This window comes from Cornus florida, unplaced genomic scaffold (assembly GCF_030987335.1).
Source record: "Cornus florida cultivar Cherokee Brave unplaced genomic scaffold, ASM3098733v1 CherokeeBrave_3.0.0_Hap2_Chr10, whole genome shotgun sequence".
Taxonomy (NCBI): Eukaryota; Viridiplantae; Streptophyta; class Magnoliopsida; order Cornales; family Cornaceae; genus Cornus; species Cornus florida.
In genome coordinates this window covers 99,979,597-100,005,000 of record NW_026775580.1, presented here as the reverse complement: position 1 = coordinate 100,005,000, position 25,404 = coordinate 99,979,597, and the positions used below count along the sequence as shown (strand labels likewise).

Sequence of the window (25,404 nt, the reverse complement as noted above, 5' to 3'; positions counted from 1 at the left end):
AATAGGAACTAAGTTTGGGTTTAAATAAATTTAAATAGACTCAATCATAATGATACTTGCTATTTGAATGTTTTAAACAAACGAATGAATTTAATCTTTTAATATGTTTTAGCAATTGAGATTAAATGTGTAGGATGAATTAGATATGGAGAATGCTTATTTGATGGTATAATAAAATATCATCATATGTATAAGAATCAGTTAATGTAGAACATATGATATAGGAAACTTAAATAAATAATAAGTCATTCCTATTTTGTGATAACTTGATATCATATTATCATAGTTATTTCTGGATTGTTTAATGTATTTCCTTAATCGTTACATTAATTGTTGGATTGTGTGGTTTAATGCACCGGTATGGGACGGTGGCATTCTAGGGACGGATTAACTTATCAGTTAAGTCTTACCTATTTTATATAAGGGAATGGATTAACTAAAATGCTAAGTCCTACTTATATTCAAATCAGGTCAGCTGAACAAGTTGAATGACTTATGGAGGATTAATTTATTATATAAGGGAATGGATTAACTAAAATGTTAAATCTTACTTATATTCAAGTCAGGTCAGCTGAACAAGTTGAATGACTTATGGAGGATTAATTTATACTGAATAGGATGGTTACTAGATTTTATATATAAGTATGGTGCCATGATATGAGCTTGAGTCTCAGAATCAGTGGTTAGGGTGCGTATATCGCCAGGGATGTGTAGCTAGATATAGTGTAGTTGTGTACCCTGGTAGGTCTAGGTACTCATGCCCACTATATGTGCGTTTTGCATGTTGCCTACTATTTAGGTTGAGATAACCCTATAGTTTAGTGAGGTTCCTTTAGTGTGTATATATATATATATATACGAACTACTAGTTACTGTTGGATTGACTAGGATGTATACGTGTATCGGATCTCTGCTTGGACTATAGTAGAGTAGAACTTGTTTGTGGGCCTGGCCCACCATTATTTTTCAGATATTCGTCAGGAGTAAAGGTTGTTCGTGCTGAGCGGGGATCAGTCTACTTCATTCTTCCGATGCTACATAGGAGTTCCTTTATGATTCAGTTTCCTGATTTAGACAGTTATTGCTGTCATTTGTTTAGTTTGGGTTTTCTAGGGGTCCACACAGTATGGATTCCCGAGTTGTATTTTAGAGGATCAGTTGTATCAGAAGAGTTTATTAATTAATGGAAATATATTCTGAGGTTTATTATTAGATTATCATTTTAGTTTCTTGTCAGCATTTTATTTATTCTTCTTTATTCTTTTGTACTCTGTATTCGTTTATTATCGATTTGTTTTGATATCCTCGAGTATTCGGGCGTGGGCCTGGCCAACCCGCATTCGGAAATTCGGGGGTATCACAAATAACAAGTGTTATTATTACACCTGCTATACATTCAACTGATAACTCATCAACGAACCGAAAGATTTAAATATCTTATCGGTTGTTAAGAGCATCCACTTCCATAATTGCTTCCACCAGACAGAACTTGATAGAAAATGTGAATTACCACTTCTATCTATCTAAACCGTCTCGTGATCCATTCTATTAATATGAACTAAAGTCCTACCAGTTCGAAATAGACAAGAACTAAGCTGACCTAACTTATCAGTCAACCAATATCCCATCCAGAATCATGAGCCTTGTGCGAAGTCAGCAATCCCTCAACTAAATTCGTGGAAAATGCTCTCTCATTTCCACTTCAATATAGGGAATAGCTATAAATGATCTAGTGATCTCTGATGGTCCATCTAGACTATCTAATAAAAATTACAATGGGAGACAAAATCACTATGTCCCCCCTCCTGCCTGTCATCTAAACATCTGCTTCATACCATGAAGTATTATATTTCCACTAAGATAAATAAAGAACTAAGAGTTGTGAAATTCAGTCCTTGCATCCTCTATCCAATTTGTCTGCAGAAAGTATTGTTAATCTGGTACCACCAGCTTTCGTCTGTACCCATTGTTTAAATTGGAGTATCTTCAAAAGCGAATTCTGTAACTAAATCTATCCACTACTGATCTGTGATAAACTTACCGATATTGCAAGTCAATCGGTAATTCCATTTATCAATAATCAACTATGACTTTAACTCAACAAAAGTCAACAAACTACGACATTTCCATACATACCATGCACCTCATCTTTATATAAGTGTTTGGTCTCACCATCTTATCTTTGACACACCCTGCTTCTTTAAGACAAGTTAATGACAATCTAACTTCTTTGTCTAACTTCAAAAGAATATGAAATCTTTCCATCCTCTACATAAGTCATCAATTTCCTTGCAACAGCTAATTGTTGCAAATTGTGACTAAAAAATAATTCCATATTATTTATGGAAATGAAGAGACTTAGTTTCTTCCTCCATGTACAACACCGGCAAATTCCTCTTAATGACACACCCTCTTGAATAAATTCTTGATTAAGAATTTACTGATGAATATTTATTCAGTCTCCTATCCTCACTCGGTGTCACTCCAATAATTACTTAATCCGATACTAAATTCTTCTTCTGATATGGTAACAACTTCTGAAATTTTCAAGAAGATGTTCAGCAAATCCAGTACCTCTGATATATCATCATAGCGTTACAGTGGTCTTTATTTACCACTACCTCACACATACCGAAACATTAACAATCACCAATATCATGGCATTGTAATATGATACGAATCAATACCTAACGTAAAGTATATCAAATTAATCGTTCTAAATTGTTTGACTCGTAGTGATGATTTAATTATCTCATCCCAAAACACACCATAATGACACACGTCCAAGTCCAATAGATTGGTTAGATTTATGTGTATCTACCAAATCCTATGACCGTATGCTCACAAATTTAGTGTAAATAGCGCTATTACACCATGTTACTAAAACAATAATTGGTTGATCACACCCTTATGTCCCCAACTAAACCACATACCAAATCCCGAGTAATTAACAAAATAAATAAATAAAACACGTATGATAAACACAATAGAACAAAATATACTCCTACTTAGGACATCGTTCTTTCTAGAAAAGAAAGTCTCCTTTGAAATCAACCTTACTAGATTGTTTCAAAATTTTCTTTTATAGTTTCGTAAATAATCATTCAACCTCAAAACATATCCTTTAAAACATCGCTTAAAAGCACAAATGTTTGCCTAAGCAAATACCAAGGGCTTAACCCTTATCCTCCTTATATGAGGAATGTAAACTGTCTAACTTGACTTTATAAATCAAATTATAACGTCACAACATAATACCAATGCCTTTTTGTATATGATTTAAAAATTATGTATTTCGTTCTGATAAGAACACATCCGATCCCCAAACTCCTGAACAATACTTCTTATATACCTCTTTTAGAGATGATAAGAAAGCTTAATTATTTGTAGATTGATCAACTCCAATTCTACTAATAACATTCGCTATACTATTAGCAATTCAGATCACCTCGCGCGATTATCCATCTTCAAGATTTAGTACCCTCTCTACTGGATGCACATAAATCTCCTCCATTAGGATCCTCTTCGGCTCCTACTCCTTGCTTGTCTCCTTTTTGAGATCAACTGAAGTCGTGTTGGTCCTGATATGCGGTGACCTATCACGTACACCTAAATCCTTCCTTGGCTTATACTTTTAAAGAAACGCCAAACGAACCTAAACCGTCAATCATTAACTCTGCCTTCTGGCAACGAAATCGATAACATACTCCTCTACTCCTTTGGGTCTTTATTGCTCTCGCCTTGAACCTATCCTTTTTCTAGTGCTAACCATTCTATGACTACAGAATATAATTGACATCAGTTTTTCCTAACAAACCATAAATAGAGTACAACGAATCCTAATACGGGCTCTAAGTTTTAAGAGACGCAACGCGGAAGTCACATAACGAAAGACACTCCTAAGGACACTTGAACCTGGAGTGCTCTGATACCAACTGTGATACCCCCGAGTTTCCGAATGCGGGTTGGCCAGGCCCACGCCCGAATACCCGAGGATATCAAAACAAATTGATAATAAACGAACACAGAGTACAAAAGAATAAATAAAATGCTGACAAGAACCTAAAATGATAATCTAATAATAAACCTCATAATATATTTTCATTAATTAATAAACTCTTCTGATACAACTGATCCTCCAAAATACAACTCGAGAATCCATACTGTGTGGACCCCTAGAAAATCCAAACTAAACAAATGACAGTAATCTAAAATAGGAAACTGAATCATAAAGGAACTCCTATGTAGTATCGGAAGAATGAAGTAGACTGATCCCCGCTCAGCACGAACAACCTCTACTCGTGACGAACACCTGAAAAATAATGGTGTGTCAGGCCCACAAACAAGTTCTACTCTCCTACAGTCCAAGCAGAGATCCGATACACGTATACATCCTAGTCAATCCAACAATAACTAGTAGTCCGTATATATATATATACACACTAAAGGAACTTCACTAGACTATAAGGTTGTCTCAACCTGAATAGTAGGCAACATGCAAAACGCACATATAGTGGGCATGAGTACCTAGACCTACCAGGGTACACAACTACACTACATCTAGCTACACATCCCTGGCGATATACGCGCCCTAACCATTGATCCTGAGACTCAAACTCATATCATGGCATCATACTTATATATATAAAATTTAGTAACCATCCTATCCAGTACAAATTAATCCTCCATAAGTCATTCAACTTGTTCGGCTGACCTGACTTGAATATAAGTAGGATTTAACATTTTAGTTAATCCATTCCCTTATATAATAAATTAATCCTCCATAAGTCATTCAACTTGTTCAGCTGACCTGACTTAAATATAAGTAGGACTTAACATTTTAGTTAATCCATTCCCTTATATAAAATAGGTAGGACTTAACTGATAAGTTAATCCATCCCTAAAATGCCACCGTCCCATACCGGTGCATTAAACCACACAATCCAACAATTGATGTAACAATTAAGGAAATACATCAAACATTCCATAAATAACCATGATAAATATGATATCAAGTTATCACATAATAGGAATGACTTATTATTTCTTTAAACTTCATATATCATATGTCCTACACAAACTGAATCTTATACATGATGATATTTTATTATACCGTTAAATAAGGATTCTCTATATTCAATTCATCCTATACATTTAATCTCAATTGCTAAAATATTTTAAAAGATTAAATCCATTCGTTTGTTTAAAACATTCAAATAGCAAACATCATTATGATTGAGTCTATTTAAATTTATTAAAACCCAAACCTAGTCCCTATTTAATGTTCAGGAATCCTAGACATGTTTCTACGTTCCATCATTCCACAGATATGAAAAATACATAATTTAAACATGTAAAAATTCACATAAGAAATCAAATCAAAATCATGCATTTTATCAATTCATAACACAAGAACAGATATGAACCAATTTCATAAAACCTATGTTCTAACCCAATTAAACATACATAATTATTTAGTTTTATGTGTTTAATAAATCTTGAAATTTCCTAGGCATGTATAGAAACACGAATCAAAGGGAAAGAGATAGAAGAAGAATTTACCTTAAACTTTTGGATCGAAAGTTAAACTTCTTCTTCCTTGATCTTCTCTCTAAAGGGTTTTTTTCCTTCTTCCCTCTCTAACTCTCTCTCTAGAATACATCACGTGAATATTTCTAACCCCCTTTTACAACCTATAGCTATATATTTATAGGCTAAATAAAATAACCCTAACTCTTTTCCCAATTCAAGTCAACTTAAAAAAATAAATATTAAAATATTAAAAAGGTAAGTAAAATATGTTACGTATATAATTTATGTATATCTTTATTAAATAAATAAATTATACACATCCCATTATTTATTAATAGATTATCCAATAATACTTAAGTTACTATAATATTATAAAGTAACTTAGAACATAGCACGTATCAAATCTATGTATATTTTTACTATTTAAATATAAAACATATACATCAGATTGAATATTATTACCCAAGTTACCATAAAAGTAATTAATAAATTACTTTCCCTTTTATATATATTAAAAAGGTAAATAAAATATGTTACGTATATAATTTATGTATATCTTTATTAAATAAATAAATTATACATATTTCATTATTTATTAATGGATTATCCAATAATACTTAAGTTGCCATAATATTATAAAATAACTTAAAACATAACACGTATCAAATTTATGTATATTTTTATTATTTAAATATAAAACATATACATCAGATTAAATATTACTACCCAATTTACCATAAAAGTAATTAATAAATTACTTTCCTTTTTATATATGTATATAATATATATCTATATATATACATGCACAACAATCCATGAGTAATAATCCATACACATTCAACCTCCTATTCAAGTAATCCATGGGACTCAATTGGTTGGCCCATGACTACTAACCATAACCATAAAAGAAAACTAAAATAATAAAAGAAAAGAAAACATTTACTTTACAATTAATCAAAACACTATTTAAGCACATAATCTAATTAAACAATTAACACATAGACAAATACAAATAATACATAGACACATAATCAAATAATCAAGTATTACCTAATTCAATTAAACACATAAGTAATTAGTCAAATAATCAATTAAATAATTAAAAATACAATTAAAATTGAATAAGTAAAAATACAGTTAAAACAAGTAAATAAATACCGAGACTATCCTTTTAAAATTAGGGGAATTACATCTGCTAAAAAATACAGAGCCAAATACAGTCAAAGAGGTGCAAGCTCTCATCGAACGAATAGCGGCATTGAGTTGATTCATTTATAGGTTGTCGGATCGTTATAAGCCATTCTTCGATACAATAAGAAGCGATGGAAGGCAATCTTGGGGGGATGAACAAAAACAGGCACTGACCAGGTTGAAAGAGTATATGCGAAATGCTCTAATCTTGATTGCCCCAAAACCAGGTAAAAAACTTTTCATGTAGCTTGGAGTGTCCAGTATTGCAACAAGTGTCGTTTTGATACAGTATAAAGAAGGTAAGCAATTCCCAGTGTTTTATGTTAGCAAAATAATGACCGAGTCAGAAAGAAGGTATTCGAAGGCCGAACGAGTGATCCTATTATTGGTGAATGCAAAGAAAAAGCTCAGGCACTACTTCAATCCCATCCTATCGTCGTTCTGACCACTTTTCCTATAAAGGTAATCCTACATAAGCCAGATCTATCAGGAAGAATAACAAAGTAGGCCATAGAGTTGAGCTCATTCGACATAACGTATAAACCCAGAACGGCCATCAAAGGACAAGCGATGGCTGATTTCCTGCTAGAATGTGACATAGGAGACATAAAGGAAGATCCTGAAGATTCTTCATGGAAGCTTTTCGTTGATGACTCTTCGAATCAAATGGGGGCAGGAATTGGGATCAAACTGCAGACGCCAGAAGGCACCACGGTAAGTCAAGCGATCAGACTTGAATTCAGAGCAACCAATAATGAGGCAGAATACAAAGCGTTGCTGGCTGGACTAAAGCTGGCCAAAGAACTGAAGGTCAAAAGTCTAGTTGCTTTTAGCGATTCACAGCTGATCATTCAGCAAGTGACTGGGGAATACAGAACCAAGGATGAGACAATAGAGGCATACCGCTCTTCCGTTATGCGTGAAACAAAGGGCTTTGATCAAATTGAATTCATCCAATTGCCGAGAGAATGTAACGAGGATGCCGATCGGTTAGCTTGCAGTGCGTCGAGTTATAGAGAAACACTGGAAAAGGTTATTCTTGTTGATATGTTGTGTCAGCCATTTATCTACTAGGAAACATCTGGCTCAGATCTTTGGCAAGTGAATGTCATATCATATAAGCCGAGTTGGATCGATCCAATCATAACTTTCATACGAAATGGTGTTTTGCCCGAACGAAGAGATGAAACAAGAAAAATCAGATTCAACTGTACAAAGTATGCCATCGTACATAACCAGTTGTATAGAAGGTCTTTCTCGGGTCCGTACTTGAAATGTGTTACCCCTACAGAAGCTAGGCAGATCTTGCGAACTATCTATGAGGGTTTGTGTGGCAATCACTCAGGAGGGATATCTCTAGCGCACAAAGCGATGACGCAAGGATATTTTTGGCTGAACCTGTCACGAGATGCAGAAGAATTCTCTAGAAGATGTGATAAATGCCAAAAGTTTGGACCATTGATCCACCAACCACCTGAAGACTTACACGTAATGGCTAAACCATGGCCTTTCACGCAATGGGGAATGAATGTGGTTGGCCCTCTACCGACCGCGAGATCACAAAACAAATACGTTCTGCTTGCAACAGATTATTTTACCAAATGGGTGGAGGCAGAACCGTATCCTAGTATGACCCAGACTCAAGTAAGACACTTCATTTGAAGTAATATCATTTGTCATTTTAGCGTGCCAAAATCGATTGTTATGAACAATAGGACTAATCTTCACAGTAAACAAGTGAGGGATTTGATAGAAGAGTATGAAATTAATCAAAAGTTAGCAGCGGTTAGCCATCCTCAGACAAACGGTCAGGCTGAAATCACGAATAAAACAATATTTGTTTGTATTAAGAAGAAGCTTGAAGACGAAAAGGGAAAATGGTTGGACGAGGTTCCGAACGTCCTGTGGGCTTGTAGAATAACCCCAAGGCAACCAACCGGAGAAAGCCCATTTACTATGGCGTACGACACCGAGGCAGTAATACCAGTCGAGCATTTAGTTCCAACTGTTCAAAGTTTGGCATGGAATCAAGAGCAGAATGATAGTATGTTGAATTTTAACCTCGATTTGCTGGAAGTTAAAAGAGATGCAGCAACGTTAAGGCTCGCGTCATATCATCAAACACTTATGAACAGTCACAACAAAAAGGTGAAGCACAAAGATTTTGCACTTAGTGATTTAGTTCTGAAAAAGAAAATGAGAATTATCAAAAAGATGATGTCACCCTGGGAAGGTTCATACAGAGTTGTAGAAGCAATAGGAAAGAGGGCATACAATTTAGAGACCATGGCTGGAAGATTGGTCAACAAACCATGGAATGCCACATCTCTAAAAAGGTATTACCAGTAAAAATTGAATTACATTCTAAAAAATGTTCATTTGGAATTACGCTCTTACAAATGTATAGATTATTAAAGATTTAGAAAAGGAATTCATTTGGTTTCAAAAGTTGATTGAGCAAAGAAAACAAAGCCAATAAAGTGGCAACTAGCAACGCCAAAAACTTACATAAAATAAAAATCAGGTGGCAAGTGGCATTCTAGCCGAGCGCCAAGCACTTAGCCAAGTAAGTGGCAACTAGCACTATGGACCGAACGCCAAAAACTTACACAAAATAAAAATCAAATGGCAAGTGGCATTCTAACCGAGCGTCAAACACTTAGACAAATAGGTGGCAAGTGGCGCTATGAGCCGAACGCCAAAAACTTGCACAAAATCAAGTGGCAAGTGGCGTTGACACAAAAAACTTGCACAAAATCAAGTGGCAAGTAACATTCTAGTCGAGCGCCAAGCACTTAGCTAAGTAGGTGGCAAGTGGCACAGTTAGCTGAGCGCCAAACACTTGCGAGAAACAAAAATCAAATGGCAAAGTTATATTGTTAGTGCACTCAGATACAAATTGGGATATGGATACTTTGCAAAATAAAGTTATCTTTTCATTCGTCATTAAAGAGTTCATGATACAAGAGGAATGATGTTGAAATGAAAAAATACAAAGGCAAGCAGAACCCTATTATGTCATATCTCCCCTTGGGCCTGACTTGTTGTTTGTTCCATCATCCCTGGCTACCTCATCGCCACCAGTCAGTTCATTATCTCCTTTTCCACCATTAGCTGTTTCCTCACCTCTGGAGGGAGAGTCGAGATGGATGATTTCCTTAGTTGGCAGAGCTCTGTCAATAGTAGCAGCTGTGGGAGGAACAATGGTGGTGATGGGAGGAACATTCAAAGGACGAACAAGTAGGATAACCCCTGAGGTTGTAATCTCGTTGCACTCAATAAATATGTTCTCAGCAGGAATGGGAAGTGGATCCCTGTAGATGCTCAGAGGGCCAATGCCCAAAGAAGTGTCAAGCTTATCCGAACCTGCATAAGAGCTCGATTCACCCTCGGGAGGAGATCGGTCCATAAAACCATCCCTATATCCCTCGGCATACCTCAGAGCCCCTATCTGAGATAAACGAACGTGAAGAGCTTTCACGCCACCATCAACTCTGCCAATGACATTCAGCAGAGTGATGCGCTCGTTTGAGAGCTTCTCTTCAGAAATGAAATGGGTCAACCGTTCAGCAATTAGAGTACACTGAAGGTCCCTCTTTTCAGCTTTCAGAGCGTCTCTCTCGGTCTGCATGACATTCTTCTCAATCTTTAGAACGTCCAGCTCATCCTGAAGAGAGTCTCGCTCGTTCTTTAGGGCATTTCTCTCAGCCTTCAGGGCTAGTTTGGTGCAGTGGAATAGGATAAAAGAAAGTGGAATTGAATGGTTTTTTTTTTTCAATTCTCGTGTTTGGTGCCAATTTTAAAGTTGGAATCATCATTCCCCACTATTCTTGGAGAATGGTCATTCCATTAAAATCATTTTACCTTCAAATAAAAGGAATGACCATTCTATTCCACTCCCACCTCCATTCTCATTCCATTCCAATTCATTCCACCTCACCAAACTAGCCCTCAAGTTGTTTATCTCCTTTTCTGAGTTGTTCAGTTTGACTAACAACTCTGTGTTCTTGGCTTCGGTTATCTTTTCTGATTCAACAGATCTGTTAAGGCCAATAGAGAGGGCCCTAATTCTTTTGTTTGCCGTTTCAAGAGTCCTCTGAAAGGTGATCATCCCAAACAGAGTCTGCACAAAAACACAAGTGTTCTGATAAGTACAACTATAAGGAGATCTGAACAGGAAAAATGAATGAAATATAGTGCAAAAGGAAATAGAGTTACCTCCATAGCGGCTGCAGGAAAGCGGTTGTACATTTCGCTATAAGTCATTTTCTCCTAGATCTGGAGATCCTTGGGGGTCCAAATGCCCCTGTAATAGGCAAAGAAAGTGACATGATCCTTAAACATAGAGTCAGTAGAGGCCACTACTGATTCATCCTCCCGTCTGAGCAAGAGGAGCCATGAAACCACTGCTGGGGAGGAGACAGAGGTTCTGGCTGACTTACTTTCTGGAATAGCTACTTGAGGTGAAGGGGAAAAGGTGATGACCCTATAAGTTCGGGCTCTCTAGGCTGGAAGAAGGACACTCTAGTTATAACCATCCTCTCGTTGGGGTTTTTTGCCCAGACTCTTCTCTGAAACATGGGCTCGGACTAGGGAGGATCCCCTAACGTTCTGAGAAGATCCCCCAGCGTTCTGAGGAGATCCCTCAGCATTCTGAGTAGCTAATGGAGAGGTTTCATTGAGGGTTTCAGAAGGTTCATCGTTCGGCAAGGTAGACTGAACTTCGGCCGAGGTGGATGCAGAACGTTCAGTGGTAGGATGCCCATCATTTTTAGCCATAATTGAAACGGCTAGAGTGGAAACAGAGGCGACCGGTGTAGCCGCAGGAGCGGCTACAGAGGAACGTCTTCTTCTCCTACTGAACGAGGGAATTTGAATATGTTCCATGGTAGCACCATGGGTATAAATGTTAAAAAGGTTGTCTGGGGAAAGCAGGTTAGTGGTAGAGGGGACGTCGTTCAGAACTTTCTCCTCCAGAAGGTCAATTCTAGCCCTGCAAACGCTATAAACCAATTTATCATGAGGAATGCGAAAGCAATCACAAAGAAAAGTACAAAAATGAGGCAGACAAACTTTACAGTGACAATCGGTCGGGTGTTTCCTAAACTTCTTATACAGAGGGACATAGCACTTTCCAAAAGTGATCGGGATAGGGAAAGTTTGAGTGAACGGAGTTTGCCAATTTCCACTAACCCTAATTAGATTTTTCCTCCAACCCTTTTCAAATGAGAGCTTGTCCGTACAGATAGATCGCTTCTCGATGGGAAAGAAGTGAAAATACATTTCGTTGGTTCTGATTTTGGTAACTCGGTAGCAAAGGAGAAGGTCTATAATATCTAAGTCAAGATTTCTATCACGATTTAAAATCAAGAGGACTGATATTACCCTAAGGAAGCTAGTTAACCTGAAGAGGGGAAACCCTAATTTACTGAAGACATAATAGAGGAACGAGTGTAAATGAAATCTAACTACATTCAAGTGAAGAGCAGAAAAGAGAACCTCCCTTGGAAGGAGACCCTCACCAGATTTCTCATCCAAATTCACGGGGTAAACCCTAAGGGAGACATCGTTAGAAATTTTGTTCCTCGAGCAAAGAGCCTCTAACTCAGGAGCCATAATAATGGCGGAAAGGATTTTTGATTTTAAATTTTCTTTCTGTCAAGAAAAATAGTAAGGAATAGAGCTTTTGAAAAACAGTAAGGAATAAGAACTAACCTTAGAAAGGGGGTTTGCAGAGTACACTGTATCAAAGCGAAAGTTGAAGAATCACAAAGGGAAAACTCACCGGAGAAGACAAGGAAAGCTAGCAGGAGAAGACTAGCAGTTGACAGAGACAATTAGAAAAGATAGAGCTTGAGGATGAAAGTGAGAAAGATAAAAGGAAGACAAAACGGGGGAAGATTGGGCTTTTAAAGCGAAAATGATTCAACATCTAAGGAACTACAGCAATAATGGTGCAATCAATCTCAAAGCGTGGGTCTCTGAGCCAACCGTTCGCTTCCTCACGTCACCGCCTCGAGCCGTCATGTCATGATTGTGTTCTTTCGATAATCTTACCCTAATTAATTAGGGAGAGATTATGGGGGTAGATAAGGATACTAAAAATGGCCTGGGCCGTGCGCGACTCATATTGCTAGGAATGGGTCAGGCAAAAGCAACAGATCCAAACCAAGTCTTCATTGATCAGGCCCAGGACTGGAAGATCATTTTGGAAGCCCAATTTAAGATAAAAAGAATTGGGGTCATAGCAACCCAACGTAAAGAGTTAGTTAGAAAGTTTTTGGAATATTTGTAATAGTCTATAAATAGACCGAAAAGAAAGGGAAAAGGGGTTGAAAAATATTCAAAGTGTAAAATTATCCTTTCCAAATTGAGAGATAATTTTTCTTGCATCTTCAACCTCATTTATAATTATGCAGAATGCATGACATGAAAAAAATTGTGTGCAGTGAAATGTCGGGGCGAATGAAGTAAAACGGTGAAATGACTTTCAAATCCTAGCAATAATCTAAAATTGAAACATGTATCACAAGAGTTGAATTCAAGAAAAGTTGCTAGATTTGAACCTTTTGAGAAGAAAAACAATAAAAGTTTGTGGTTGTAATTCTTCCTTGCACTTATATCTTTGTTGATATACATAGTAACTTTTTTCCTGTATTTTTATAACATTTAGAACACTATTGACTACACTTGTAGGATGCTCAAACAAACTAACAGAACATATCAGATCTATACAAAGATTAAGGAGAAAATAATGAATTGACCAACGAACACAGAACCTACATATTAAAGGGTAGTTCTCTTACTTGGCACCACCATAATGGGTAAGAGCATGTTCTTTATTTCTCTCTCTATATTCGTTCTCTCTCTACTATCAACCCCCACATCTTCAATCTCCGCCGTCCAATTTCCGATCAACGTCTGGCCCAAGCCCAGAACCTTCTCATGGCCCCACCCACAAGCCATCACTCTCTCTCCACTCTTCACCATGTCATCCCCAGACCACCCATACTTAACTCCAGCCGTTAACCGTTACCTCCGTCAAGTCCTCACCGAGCACCACGTACCCCTCGTCGCCCCCGCCGTCAACTCCACGTCATCAACGCCTTTACAATCCCTGATTCTCAGCGTCACCGACCTCACTGTTCCGCTACATCACGGCGTGAACGAGTCGTACACCCTCACCATCCCGGCCGTCGGATCGTCCGCCAATCTGACGGCCGAGACGGTGTGGGGCGCCATGAGAGGGCTCGAGACGTTCTCGCAACTCGTTTGGGGCGACCCGGCACGAGTCGCGTCCGGGTTGTTCGTCTGGGACAGGCCCATTTTCGAGCACAGAGGTGTGATGTTGGACACATCGAGAAATTACTATGGAGTTGGGGATTTGATGAGGCTGATTGGGGCTATGAGTGAGAATAAGCTCAATGCTTTCCATTGGCACGTCACGGACTCGCATTCGTTTCCTTTGGTTTTGCCTTCGGAGCCCGATCTGGCGGCCAAGGGATCGTACGGTGCCGGAATGCAGTACTCGCCGGGGGATGTGAAGAAGATAGTGGAATTTGGGTTAGAACATGGGGTTAGGGTTATGCCCGAAATCGACATGCCAGGTGAGTTGAAGTAGCATCCAAACCCTATTTCTATTAACAGGGCTCACTTCATTTTCAACAGCAATGTAGTAGTGTGGTAAATACTATATATATATATACATATTATATATATTACATAGGCATTAGGCAATGCACATCATATATATATATATACACAAATATACATATATGTATATTAAAACTTAGAAGTTGGAAAAGAATGGGTATACATACATGCACATCATATATATATACACACAAATATACATATATGTATATTAAAACTTAGAAGTTGGAAAAGAATGGGTATATATATATATATATATATATCACAGAAATGATCTATTGCTCACCAACAAGAAATTTATCCGCACCAGATATAATTCAAGTGTAAAAAATGTACTTCACTTCATTTTAATTCACAGTTGCTATGACTATTAGGGTATTAATAATTTGGTTGCAACTGATGTCTGCTTGCGTTTGGCTTAAAATTTTAATGAACTTCAAAATTTGGCATGTTTACCGAGAATTTTGAGCAAACTTTAAATCCGACCAGTGATGACTTGAACTCGAATAACTTTGTTGCGAATTTTGACCAAACTTTAAATCCACCCAATAATGAGTTGAACTCAGGTAACTTTGTTCTTTGTGTAATCTGAAAATGATTATGAGCTTGTGGAGTTATGAGCTTGTTGATCTTCAGTTGCTTACTTTATATATTATCGTTCTGTTTTTTTTTTTTTACTTCCTGGTAACATGTTATTTTTAGTTTGAATACAATGATAAAATTGCTTTGTGTATATTGTAGGACATACAGGATCATGGGCTGAAGCTTACCCTGAGATTGTCACATGTGCAAACATGTTCTGGTGGCCTTCAGGAAGCAAATGGCCTGATCGACTTGCATCTGAACCGGGAACTGGTCATCTCAACCCCTTAGAGCCCAAGACTTATGAGGTTGTCAAAAATGTCATTCGTGATGCTTCAACTATGTTCCCAGAACCATTCTACCATGCAGGGAGTGATGAGATCATCCCGGGATGTTGGAAAGCTGATCCATCTGTTCAGGCCTACCTATCAATAAATGGAACCCTTAGTCAGCTCCTTGAAACGTTTATTAACTCTACTTTACCATACATTGTTTCCCTAAACCGCACTGTGGTATATTGGGCAGATGTTTTATTGGATGCCAATGTAAAGGTGAGCCAAAATCTTCTTCCCCCAGAGAATACCATTCTACAAACATGGAATAATGGTCCAAATAACACTAAACGAATTGTTACTTCTGGGTACCGGGCCATTGTCTCTTCTTCAGACTTCTACTACTTGGATTGTGGACATGGTGGTTTTGTTGGGAATGACAGTCAGTATGATCAACCACCGAGTACTGACCAGGGGAATGGCGGGTCATGGTGTGGTCCCTTCAAAACATGGCAAACCATATATAATTATGATATAACGTTCGGGTTGAGTAAGGAGGAGGCCAAATTAGTATTAGGAGGCGAGGTGGCACTGTGGTCCGAGCAAGCAGATCCAGTGGTATTGGATTCACGTGTTTGGCCTAGAGCTTCAGCAATGGCAGAGGCATTATGGTCGGGAAACCGTGATGAGACGGGCATGAAGAGGTCTGCTGAGGCAACGGATAGGTTGAACGAGTGGAGGTACAGAATGGTAACCAGGGGAGTTGGAGCTGAACCTCTTCAACCACTTTGGTGTGCAAGGAACCCAGGCATGTGTAACACAGTTCAGGGCCTTCACGCAATTATTTAGGTTTTTATTTGTTTGTGTTTGATACCCTATTAGTTTTTTACTTTAATATTGAAAATTGAGATACATGGAGAACGATTTATTTGTACCTCCATGTTGATTTAAAACTAGATTTTTTTTTTTTTTTTTTTTTTTTCAATAACAATAAAATAACACTAAAGATTTAATTTATTGGAGAAAGCACAGTGATTCATTTGCCCTGTTAGCTTGGATGGTGTTTCCGGTCACTCCCAAAGGAAGAAGGTGCAGGGTTTGAGTCCTGATTGGAATATGTGTTGATGATTATTGGTCTATGGTGAAGGCAAAATGCCTCGTTGCTAGTCTTTAGTCTCTGAATTACGCTCTTTTGCTCTGAAAATCCTTTCTATATTTCTTGGTAAATAGAAAACATTACATTTCACCATACCATACATAGCGATGTAATTTTAGAGGTGTAACAACATAAGAGAAAATAATAATATTGATCTTGATAGCAAAACCAGTACACAGAAAAAAACATGAATGAGGGAGTTCCTCATTCATTACCATCATGCCTGAGCTACCTATATATTATCCATCATGGGCAAACCTCACTTCTCCTTTAAATTGACCACCATTTTCAGATAGTTTTGGTCCTTCGGAGTTCCCTTGGCCAGGCATTTTGGCAGCTGGAATTCCCATGTCAAACCCGAATTCTATGTCCCCTTCTCCCGGGTGAGAGGCCGGGTGGTTCTGCCTAGCTTCGCCTTCTCTGGGGTGAAAGGAAGTGTGGTTCGGCCTAGCTTGACCTTCTTTGGGGTGAAAGGCAGTGTGGTTTGGCCTAGCTTGACCTTCTTTGGGGTGAAAGGCAGTGTGGTTCGGCCTAGCTTGACCTTCTTTGGGGCGAAAGGTCTTGTGGCTCTGCTTTGGTTCACCTTCTTTGGGGCGAGAGATCTTGTGGCTCTGCTGGGCTTCACCTTCTTTTGGGTGAAAGGTTTGGCTCTGCTTAGCCTTTGGATGGTGGTAGCGCTTGCTACAGAGCCGTCCGAGAAAGCAAGCAATGGCAGATATGACAACTATCACAGCCAGGACTATGAAAACTGTCCCAAATGATTCATTGGAGTGGGATGGAGGCGGTCTTGTGACAGTAATTGGATAAACATCAACTGGCTGTGACATTTGCAAGTTAGAGAGAGAGAGAGAGAGAGAGGAGCGAGAGACAGCACAGAGGAGTGAGAGAGAGGTTTAGTACAAAACTTATTCAGGTCTTGTTCTTTGAGTGGAAACAAAGGCAGACTTAAGGGAGAGATCATGGAAGAAGCAAGATCAGTGTCTGTGAGGATGGGTTATATTATATAATTTATATTCAAAATTGGGCTGTTATTTGAGGCTTTAGAATTCAAAAAACAGGAACTTTCTTTAATAAAGAGACAACTAAAGATATTCTTTGTGTTCTTTACTACAGAAGAAGAGGTATTGTTGTTGCTTTGTATGGAGAGAGAGTATGATTTTGGCTCCTTTGGAGATCAGTCTCCAAACCCCATAAATTAAAGAGCAGAGCTGGTTCACTTATCTCAACTTTATTTGTTTTACTATCATAGTTGAAATGGAATAATCTTCTGTGTTAACCATGTTTATCAAAGGCAGAGTATGTATGTGTATTAATCTGCCACTATTTGTTTGATTATTTGATCACATGATTTCGATGGCTCTATGAGTAAATGCTATCAAGAGAGCCTCCTGATTGCTCAGTGGCTCCATGTTTTTTATACAATCGATTCCAAACCTGAATAAAGAAAGAAAGTTGCGTAAGCTAACTTGACAGTTGACAAAACACTTTGTTACGACTAATATAAACATGAATCTATTGATGATGCAGGATTGTTGTAGCTTAAGTGTGGAAGGAAAAAAAATATAGTGTGAAAATAACATGTAACGGTTTTTGTGTTTTTTTTTTTTTTTTTTTTTTTTTTTTTCGATGCAGGAGCTTATCAGCAAAATGAATGGGGACACACACTACCCGGTTTTCATCTTTATTCTTTTCTTTTCCAAAGAAAGATTCTGGTAGACTAGGGTGGGGTTTAATGTAAATTCCAATGATTTGTTCACTGATGTATCACACACTAACAAGTTGCTGCTTTTTTCGAAGCTACCAAGAAATAAAGAAGTCTGAAAAACAGCAACATTGGTGGCCACAAAAGAAACAGTCAATCTTCCATGACACAAAGGAAGAGAGCACTGCACATGCCCACTCATGCATGTGCTGGTGATGCTAACTTCTAAATGACACTTCTGTGTGAAGACCCCAATTATTTCAAAAAATTCAAAATGTTAGATAATCTAAATAGTACCTTCTCAGTTCTCGCCCCTTCAGGAATGAAAGGTCGATGGTTCAAGTTCTCATAGAAGCAAGTAGATACTGTGTTATTATTCGGACTTGAGCCTAACATGTTAGACTATTAATTGTACCAAAAACTTATGACTGACTGTTAGAGAATGAGATCAATAACATTGTATCAAGCTCCAAGTACCTCAAGCTGGGGTAAACCAACCAAAAACTTATGACTGACTGTTAGAGAATGAGATCAATAACATTGTATCAAGCTCCAAGTACCTCAAGCTGGGGTAAACCAACCAAACCAAAATCAGAAGAAGTAGGTAGATAGCAATTAAATTAAACTCTTCCACAATCATAATTATTTATTTATTTATTTTTAATAATGGGTTTTGTCTATCTCACATCTTAGCAGGCAGCTATCGATAGTTGCAGGAAATAAAAATATCCAGATCAGGCTTGCCTCTTATCAATGACAATTTATCATACAAACTTGATTTCTAAATTTGTGTGTGTTTGTGTGTGTGTGTTTGTGTGTGTGACCTACAACTTACAAGGCTACAACACAGACAGATGGGTCCTTCCATTTCTTTATGTACACAAATTATCGAAGGAATAAAAGTGGTAATTCTTGTGAACCTACTACTTAGGAACATCTCACAATGAGCTTATTGAAAGAATCTTTTCTCGAAGCCACATTAACATTCCAAATCTTGTTCTTCCTTCATTCAAGGTAATATAAATAGGTTTTGGTTGTTCATTTTATTATTATTATTATTATTATTATTATTATTATTATATATATATTTTTTGGTAAGGAGTTGTTCCATTCTAGTTGTTAGTATTATTATTATTTTAATTGGTTGAATAACAACTATTCGACCAATATCTAAATAGATGTTTGAACCCATTTAAATTTCAAAGTTAGAAAGGGTAAAATGAGTGCCCTCGCACCATATTACAACGGTTATTATATTTCAACGGAACACAAATAAACAAAAGCCCATTTCAAACCAAAATCAAACCTATGCTCAGAAGAGTCAGAACCTAACACTTTCTCTCTGTCATCCTATATATAGATATTGGACTCCTCTGTATCCCCATAAAAGAAGTCAATTAGTCCTTCTTCAATCTAACTTGATGCTATCAAGAATGGGAATTCAACACTTCCTTCTCTATCTAACCTCTATCTTGATCCCTCTTTCACATTTAACAGGTTTCATCGACGCCCATTTCGTGCGATTAATCTTTTTAATGTTCAAATTTACTTGTTTTCTTGACAATGATTTTATTTCCTCTGTTTTTGCAGCCTCTGCACCAATCGGAATATGCTACGGTCGAGTCGCAAACAACCTTCCACCACCGGCCACCGCCGTCAACCTCCTGAAATCCAATGGAATCTCAAGAATTCGGCTATTCAAAGCCGACCCAGAAACACTTTCTGCATTTTCTGGCTCCGGAATCTTGCTCATGATCGGAGTCCCCAACGAAGTCCTCCCTGACCTTGCCGGTGGCACTGTGAGTACCTCGCTGCAATGGCTTCAATTCAACATTTTTGCCCATATCACCGCCGATCAAGTCCAATACATTGCCGTCGGGAACGAAATCTTCCTTAAAGATCCATTCTTGACTCCACTTTTGGTCCCTGCCATTGCCAACCTATACCAAGCTCTTCAAACACTAGGCTTTGCTAATACAATCAAGCTTTCATCGCCTCATGCAGCGTCCATACTCTCCAATTCATACCCACCCTCTGCCGGAACTTTCGACCCGAATCTCCGATCCGCTATGATTCCTCTCCTGCAGTTCCTGCGTGACAGTGGGTCACCATTGATGGTCAATGTGTATCCATTTTTCAGCTACACAAACAACCCACAAGACATATCACTAGACTATGCTCTGTTTCGATCCAAAAACGTTGGACCGGACCAAAACTTGGTGTATGACAATCTCTTCGATGCGACTATTGATTCATTTGTGTCTGCGATGGAGAGAGAAGGGTTCGCCGGAATTTCGGTGGTGGTGTCAGAAACAGGGTGGCCCACGTCCGGTGGTGAGGCGGCGAGTGTCGGGAATGCATTGGCTTATAATGGAGAAGTTGTGAGACGAGCATTGAACAATGTTGGTACACCAAAAAGGCCCGGTGTCGGAGTTGAAGTGTTCTTGTTTGATCTGTTTGATGAGAATGAGAAGAATGGAGAGGAGTTTGAGAAGCATTTTGGAATTTTTGAACTAAATGGTGTCAAGGCTTATGACCTTAATTTCGTGTAAAAAGACTTGTTGGGATTTGTATGTTCTTGCTCAGTTGACAAACTTGACTTGTATTGGTAGCTTTTGGTTTTCATGTATGCCTTCTAGCAAATTCAATCAAATGTAAGCAATTCAAAAAATGAGTCCCTATATTGGTGTTTCCGTTAAATATTGAGATATGCTGTGTTGTAAAGTACAAATTCACCACTACCTTTGTTTTTTTATTTAGGGAGGGGGAGTCCAACACCTACTAAGAGAGTGGAACGTTCTAACAATTAAACCATTAGGTAATGTTCAAATTTATCATTAAATGTTAACAAATATAAAAATGAGATCAATCATAGTTACACATTCGGTACCTATTACATAAAAATTATCTACTTTTTATATTTAATAAAAAAACAAAAAATAAAATCATTGGCTGGGATACTATATTCTCGGTCGATACCTCCAGCTACCTAATATTTTCTCGAATTTGCCCATGAGTACTGAGACCCTTCCGATGTTGTTTTATAAGGGCAGATACGCTTTACTTTTGTGCAAATAAACCGATTTCCATAGTTGTCCTGCCTTGTGATCACCATTTGCAACATAACCATGACAAATTGGAACTCTCAAATTCTACAATAAGGTAGTTGATTTTTGGTCCAAAGCATTATACTGTATCTCTTAATACATAAGTTGGCAGGGCTTTTGGGTTTTGCCCGCGTTGCGTTATATTCAAACTCTAGACAAAAATAACGACAACAATGTGTGATGTTAGTAACATATTCTTCAGACTTGTTCTTCTAACCGTTACATTTCAGTATTTTGAGATTTTGAGTTTTTTTTTATTTTTTATTTTTTATTCCTCGCAAACAAAAACTGCACTACACAACAACAAGATTACAAAGAGCATCCGGTGCAAATACGAGGATGAGAACATACAAACCACAAGCAACAAACAAGCCATCAGCCAAGCATACATAGAGAGACTTCAAACCAAAAGGCAATCCAAGCACTCCATAGAAGCCCCAAGCAAACCAAAAGGCAAACCAAAGCAATTATAGTGCATCACACAAACCACGAGACCGTTAACCCAAATTCCACTGTCCCACAGAAACCAAACACCCTTTCATCCAGCAGCCCAGTAACAGATGGGCCTGCCATATGAAAATTCCATCTGCAGTGAGAGTACATTGCACAAGCTTAATGGCAAACAATAAGAGTGGGCTTAAAGAAAAGCCTAGTAAAGCTTCAGGCCCATTGAATGTCCCCACCACCGCATCCTTATAATGGACAGCACCCATAACAAAATTCACAAATGGTGGCCCTAGTTTAGTGGAATAAATGGGCCTTGCGTCTTCCTTACGCACCATCAGCAAAATCATTAGCCTGTGGTCCACCAGCTTGTAGATATCCTTATACAAAAGATGCATTGAAGGATGACTCAACGTGCGGTACATCCAATAAGATAGATAGATACATACATATATATATATATATATATATATATATATATATATATATATATATATATATATTTAAAGCTTGCTTTAGGGGTAGATCAACAAGCTATAAAGAAATTAATGATATTCAATGCCGACTCCAATACAAAGGCTTATCCGGTTCCAATACAAAGGCTTATCCGGTTTCTTAGCCAATACGATTCACAATCAGACTCCCAAAAAAGGACTTAAGTCTGGTCTCCTAGTTAGTAGGATATTAATACAATAAAGACTAATGCAATTAAAAGATGCCCTCGTTAGGGCTAATTATTATTATTATTTTATTAAAAGGTAAGAAGATTAGAAGTTAGATTAGTGGAGAGAGTTGAAACATGACACTTTAAAGTTTACCGAAGATACTAATTCATTAGGCTATCGAGATATTGGTAACGACCTAATTATCAGGAATGGCAACAGGGCGGGTTTGGAGCGGGTTTCCCTAAATCCCGCCCCGCTCCTTTTAATTTTTGTCAAGTCCATGCCTGCCCCGAGATCCGCGACGAGTTGGATTTTCATGTCCAGTTCCGCCCCGTTGGGAAATACTGTGCCTCTATGCCCACTCCGCTAATAAATTTTTTTCTCCCACTTTTTGAAACTTAAGCTCCTGCTATTTAAATGTAGAAAGCCTGGGAATGGCACAACATAAATGAAATTATGTATGACAACAAAAATAAAAAAAAATAACATGCACGTAACATAATTCAGAGAACATAATAAACAAAAATAAAAGTTTAATACAACCAAATTATAAAAAGTTTTAAACTCCAACTTCTACCATAAATAAAGCAAAAGTAAATTTAATACCAAGTTTACATCCCAAATTAGGATTGTAAGAGATGAGTAACTGGGTAAGCCGCTAAAATAAGTTATTAATATTATATATATATTATTTTAGCGGCTGGGTATATATATATATATATAATATAGTAATATGTTTAGCGGGGCGGGGCCCCTGGGATATATACACTGAAACCCTTACCCGCCCCGTGACCCACGACGAGTACAAAATTTGTATTCATACCCACCCCAACAGTATAAGAAGTATTCACATATTCGTTATTAACGGGACGGTAAAAATTGACATCCCTACTAATTATAAATTCTGTCTATTATTAGATTGAGATAGTTTTTGAAATATGTAAAAAAAAATCAAATTTATTTTTTAATTAATTGGGTTTATTTCAATGACGAAATAAACCCAATTATGTTTGGCGAAATATTATATAAAGATATCTTTCGAAAATAAGTATTACTCAAATTACAAATATTTGGTCCGTTTTTCATTCACACCTCAAATGTCACTTTTTAGCAATGTCATAACACTTTTTACACATAAAATGACATTATTACCTTTTTACTTTGTCTTACTTAGTAAAGAAATCAAAATTATGAAGTAAAATATAGCTTTTTTGTATATGTATTATTTTAGAGAAAAATATAGTGCAAAAATTAACTACGTGTGACGTGTATCTACCATTTCCATTAGAAAAATGGTAAGAGTATCTTAGGCAAAACAAAATCAGTATGCAACAACAACAAAAAACATTAAAAAAAAAATTTATTTTATATATTTTTACCAAGAAAATCCCATTGCTGATTGTAAATTTGGTTTCAGTACTTTGTAATTGTAAAATTATGATTATTATATATAATATATATTTATGTTATATCTATACTATATAATATATGCATTCTCAAGTGATCAGATGAAAACGTCAATATATATTAATTCACCACCACTGTCCATAAAAGATGACATCGATGTAGAGGAGTATGGACTCGAAAGCTACCGGCGGTGGAATGATTAACTACTTGTCCTGAAATGAAGATGGCCATTGATCAATTCAACTCACATGGTCCGATTCACTGAAGTGAAAAACATTGTTTGATTTTAATTAAAAACACATAAGTAGAGACATAACGAGGGAATGGTCGGTTTCTATTGTCTCTAATCATCAATTTAAAAAAAAAGAAAAACTTAAATACTTGTTAATATTTTATTGGGCCTCATCATAAGAAGGAGGCCTAAAATAAGTGTTGTTCTCTCTCTCTCTCTATTTATATATATATATATATATATCAAAACATATGTATAAAAATATCAACACCAACTACACATATAAATCTGAAATTACCTTTTTACATACTGAAAAAGTCCACTTTTCCAATCATACTTACATGTTCACTAAATATGTAAAACTTATATAAAAAGGCCTTTTTAAAAGGCTAGTCTTGAATGATAAGGTAGAACGGCCTTTTTAAAAGGCTTTGGAGAGAGAGAATTGAGTAGTATTTTGTCTCTATAGGCATGATTGAGTATAGTTGACTGACGAGTTGTTCTATAGAGAAACAATAATGTTTGGTTACATTCAAGAAAGGGAACGTAAAGGGTTAGAAGGTAAACAAAAGAGAAAAAATTATGTATCGCATTGAGTTCATTGTTTATTGTTTGATCTTCTAATATAATTCATTTCATGGATAGACCACTCAGATCATGGCCGAAGATATATACTCTACTACTTTGATAATCTAATAGTTTAGTCTGACAAGCTTCGGATGGAAATGTCCGCACGCACGCACGCAGAGAGAGAGAGAGGGGGAGGGAGAGGGAGAGAGGGAGGTGTTCTTTCAAGTTATCTGCATCAGCCTTTTCGAATTTTGGCTCTCTAAAAATATCACATCAATTTTTTTAATAGTTACATCAGTAATTTCAAAAGCCACGTCAGTAACTTTCGCTATCCAGAAACATGCACTCCATTAGACTGTTCGAATTTTCGTTCTCTCTAAAAAAAATAATAATAATAAATTAAAATTATTATTATTTTTTATTTTTTTTACTTTTCCTAAACAACTATATTTGTAACGGCCATATTTTTAATATAATTATTTTTAATCCTATGGAAATAAGTAGATGAATTTGTAATTTTAATTATTTTTTTTACAAAAAAAAAATTTTTTTAAAAATTATAGCCGTTAAATGCACTATTTGTGTCGGCCAAACAATGCCTTAACGGCCAAATGCATTATTTGTGGTACGCATTTAAAATTTAAAGCAAAAAAATAAAAAATAAAAACCAATTTTAAGGGGAAAAAACTAAAAAAAAAGCTTTTTTAATTTATTTTTAATTTTATTTGACAAATAGTGCCTAAAAAATATTTTTTTATTTTATGAATTTTATTTTATTTTTTTTAAAAAAAAAGCTCAAAATAACCTATTTTTAGTTTTTTTTTTTTTTAAAAAAATTCTACCAAACAATGCCTTAAGGCACTGTTCGGCGCACTGTTCCAGGGCAGTGGA

At 36.8% G+C, this 25,404-nt stretch overlaps 2 protein-coding genes across 2 annotated transcripts; both read left to right on the top strand.

Moving 5' to 3' along the window:
* The first annotated feature begins 13,428 nt into the window (after nt 1-13,428).
* LOC132276347 (beta-hexosaminidase 2-like) lies at nt 13,429-16,256 on the top strand. Its single transcript, XM_059777737.1, has 2 exons — nt 13,429-14,330; nt 15,118-16,256. The coding sequence occupies exons 1-2, from the start codon at nt 13,544-13,546 to the stop codon at nt 16,077-16,079; spliced, it is 1,749 nt and encodes a 582-aa protein (XP_059633720.1). The 5' UTR covers nt 13,429-13,543; the 3' UTR covers nt 16,080-16,256.
* A 3,059-nt stretch (nt 16,257-19,315) lies between these two features.
* Nucleotides 19,316-21,106, top strand: LOC132279445 (glucan endo-1,3-beta-glucosidase-like). Its single transcript, XM_059781425.1, has 2 exons — nt 19,316-19,585; nt 19,679-21,106. Exons 1-2 carry the CDS (start codon nt 19,510-19,512, stop codon nt 20,638-20,640), a joined length of 1,038 nt encoding a protein of 345 aa, XP_059637408.1. The 5' UTR covers nt 19,316-19,509; the 3' UTR covers nt 20,641-21,106.
* Nucleotides 21,107-25,404: the final 4,298 nt, after the last annotated feature.

Coding starts and splice junctions, on each gene's coding strand:
- LOC132276347 (XM_059777737.1), top strand. CDS start 13,544: ATGGGTAAGAGCATGTTCTTTATTTCTCTCTCTATATTCGTTCTCTCT. Junction 14,331..15,117: donor GCCCGAAATCGACATGCCAG/GTGAGTTGAAGT, acceptor TGTATATTGTAG/GACATACAGGATCATGGGCT.
- LOC132279445 (XM_059781425.1), top strand. CDS start 19,510: ATGCTATCAAGAATGGGAATTCAACACTTCCTTCTCTATCTAACCTCT. Junction 19,586..19,678: donor CCCTCTTTCACATTTAACAG/GTTTCATCGACG, acceptor CTGTTTTTGCAG/CCTCTGCACCAATCGGAATA.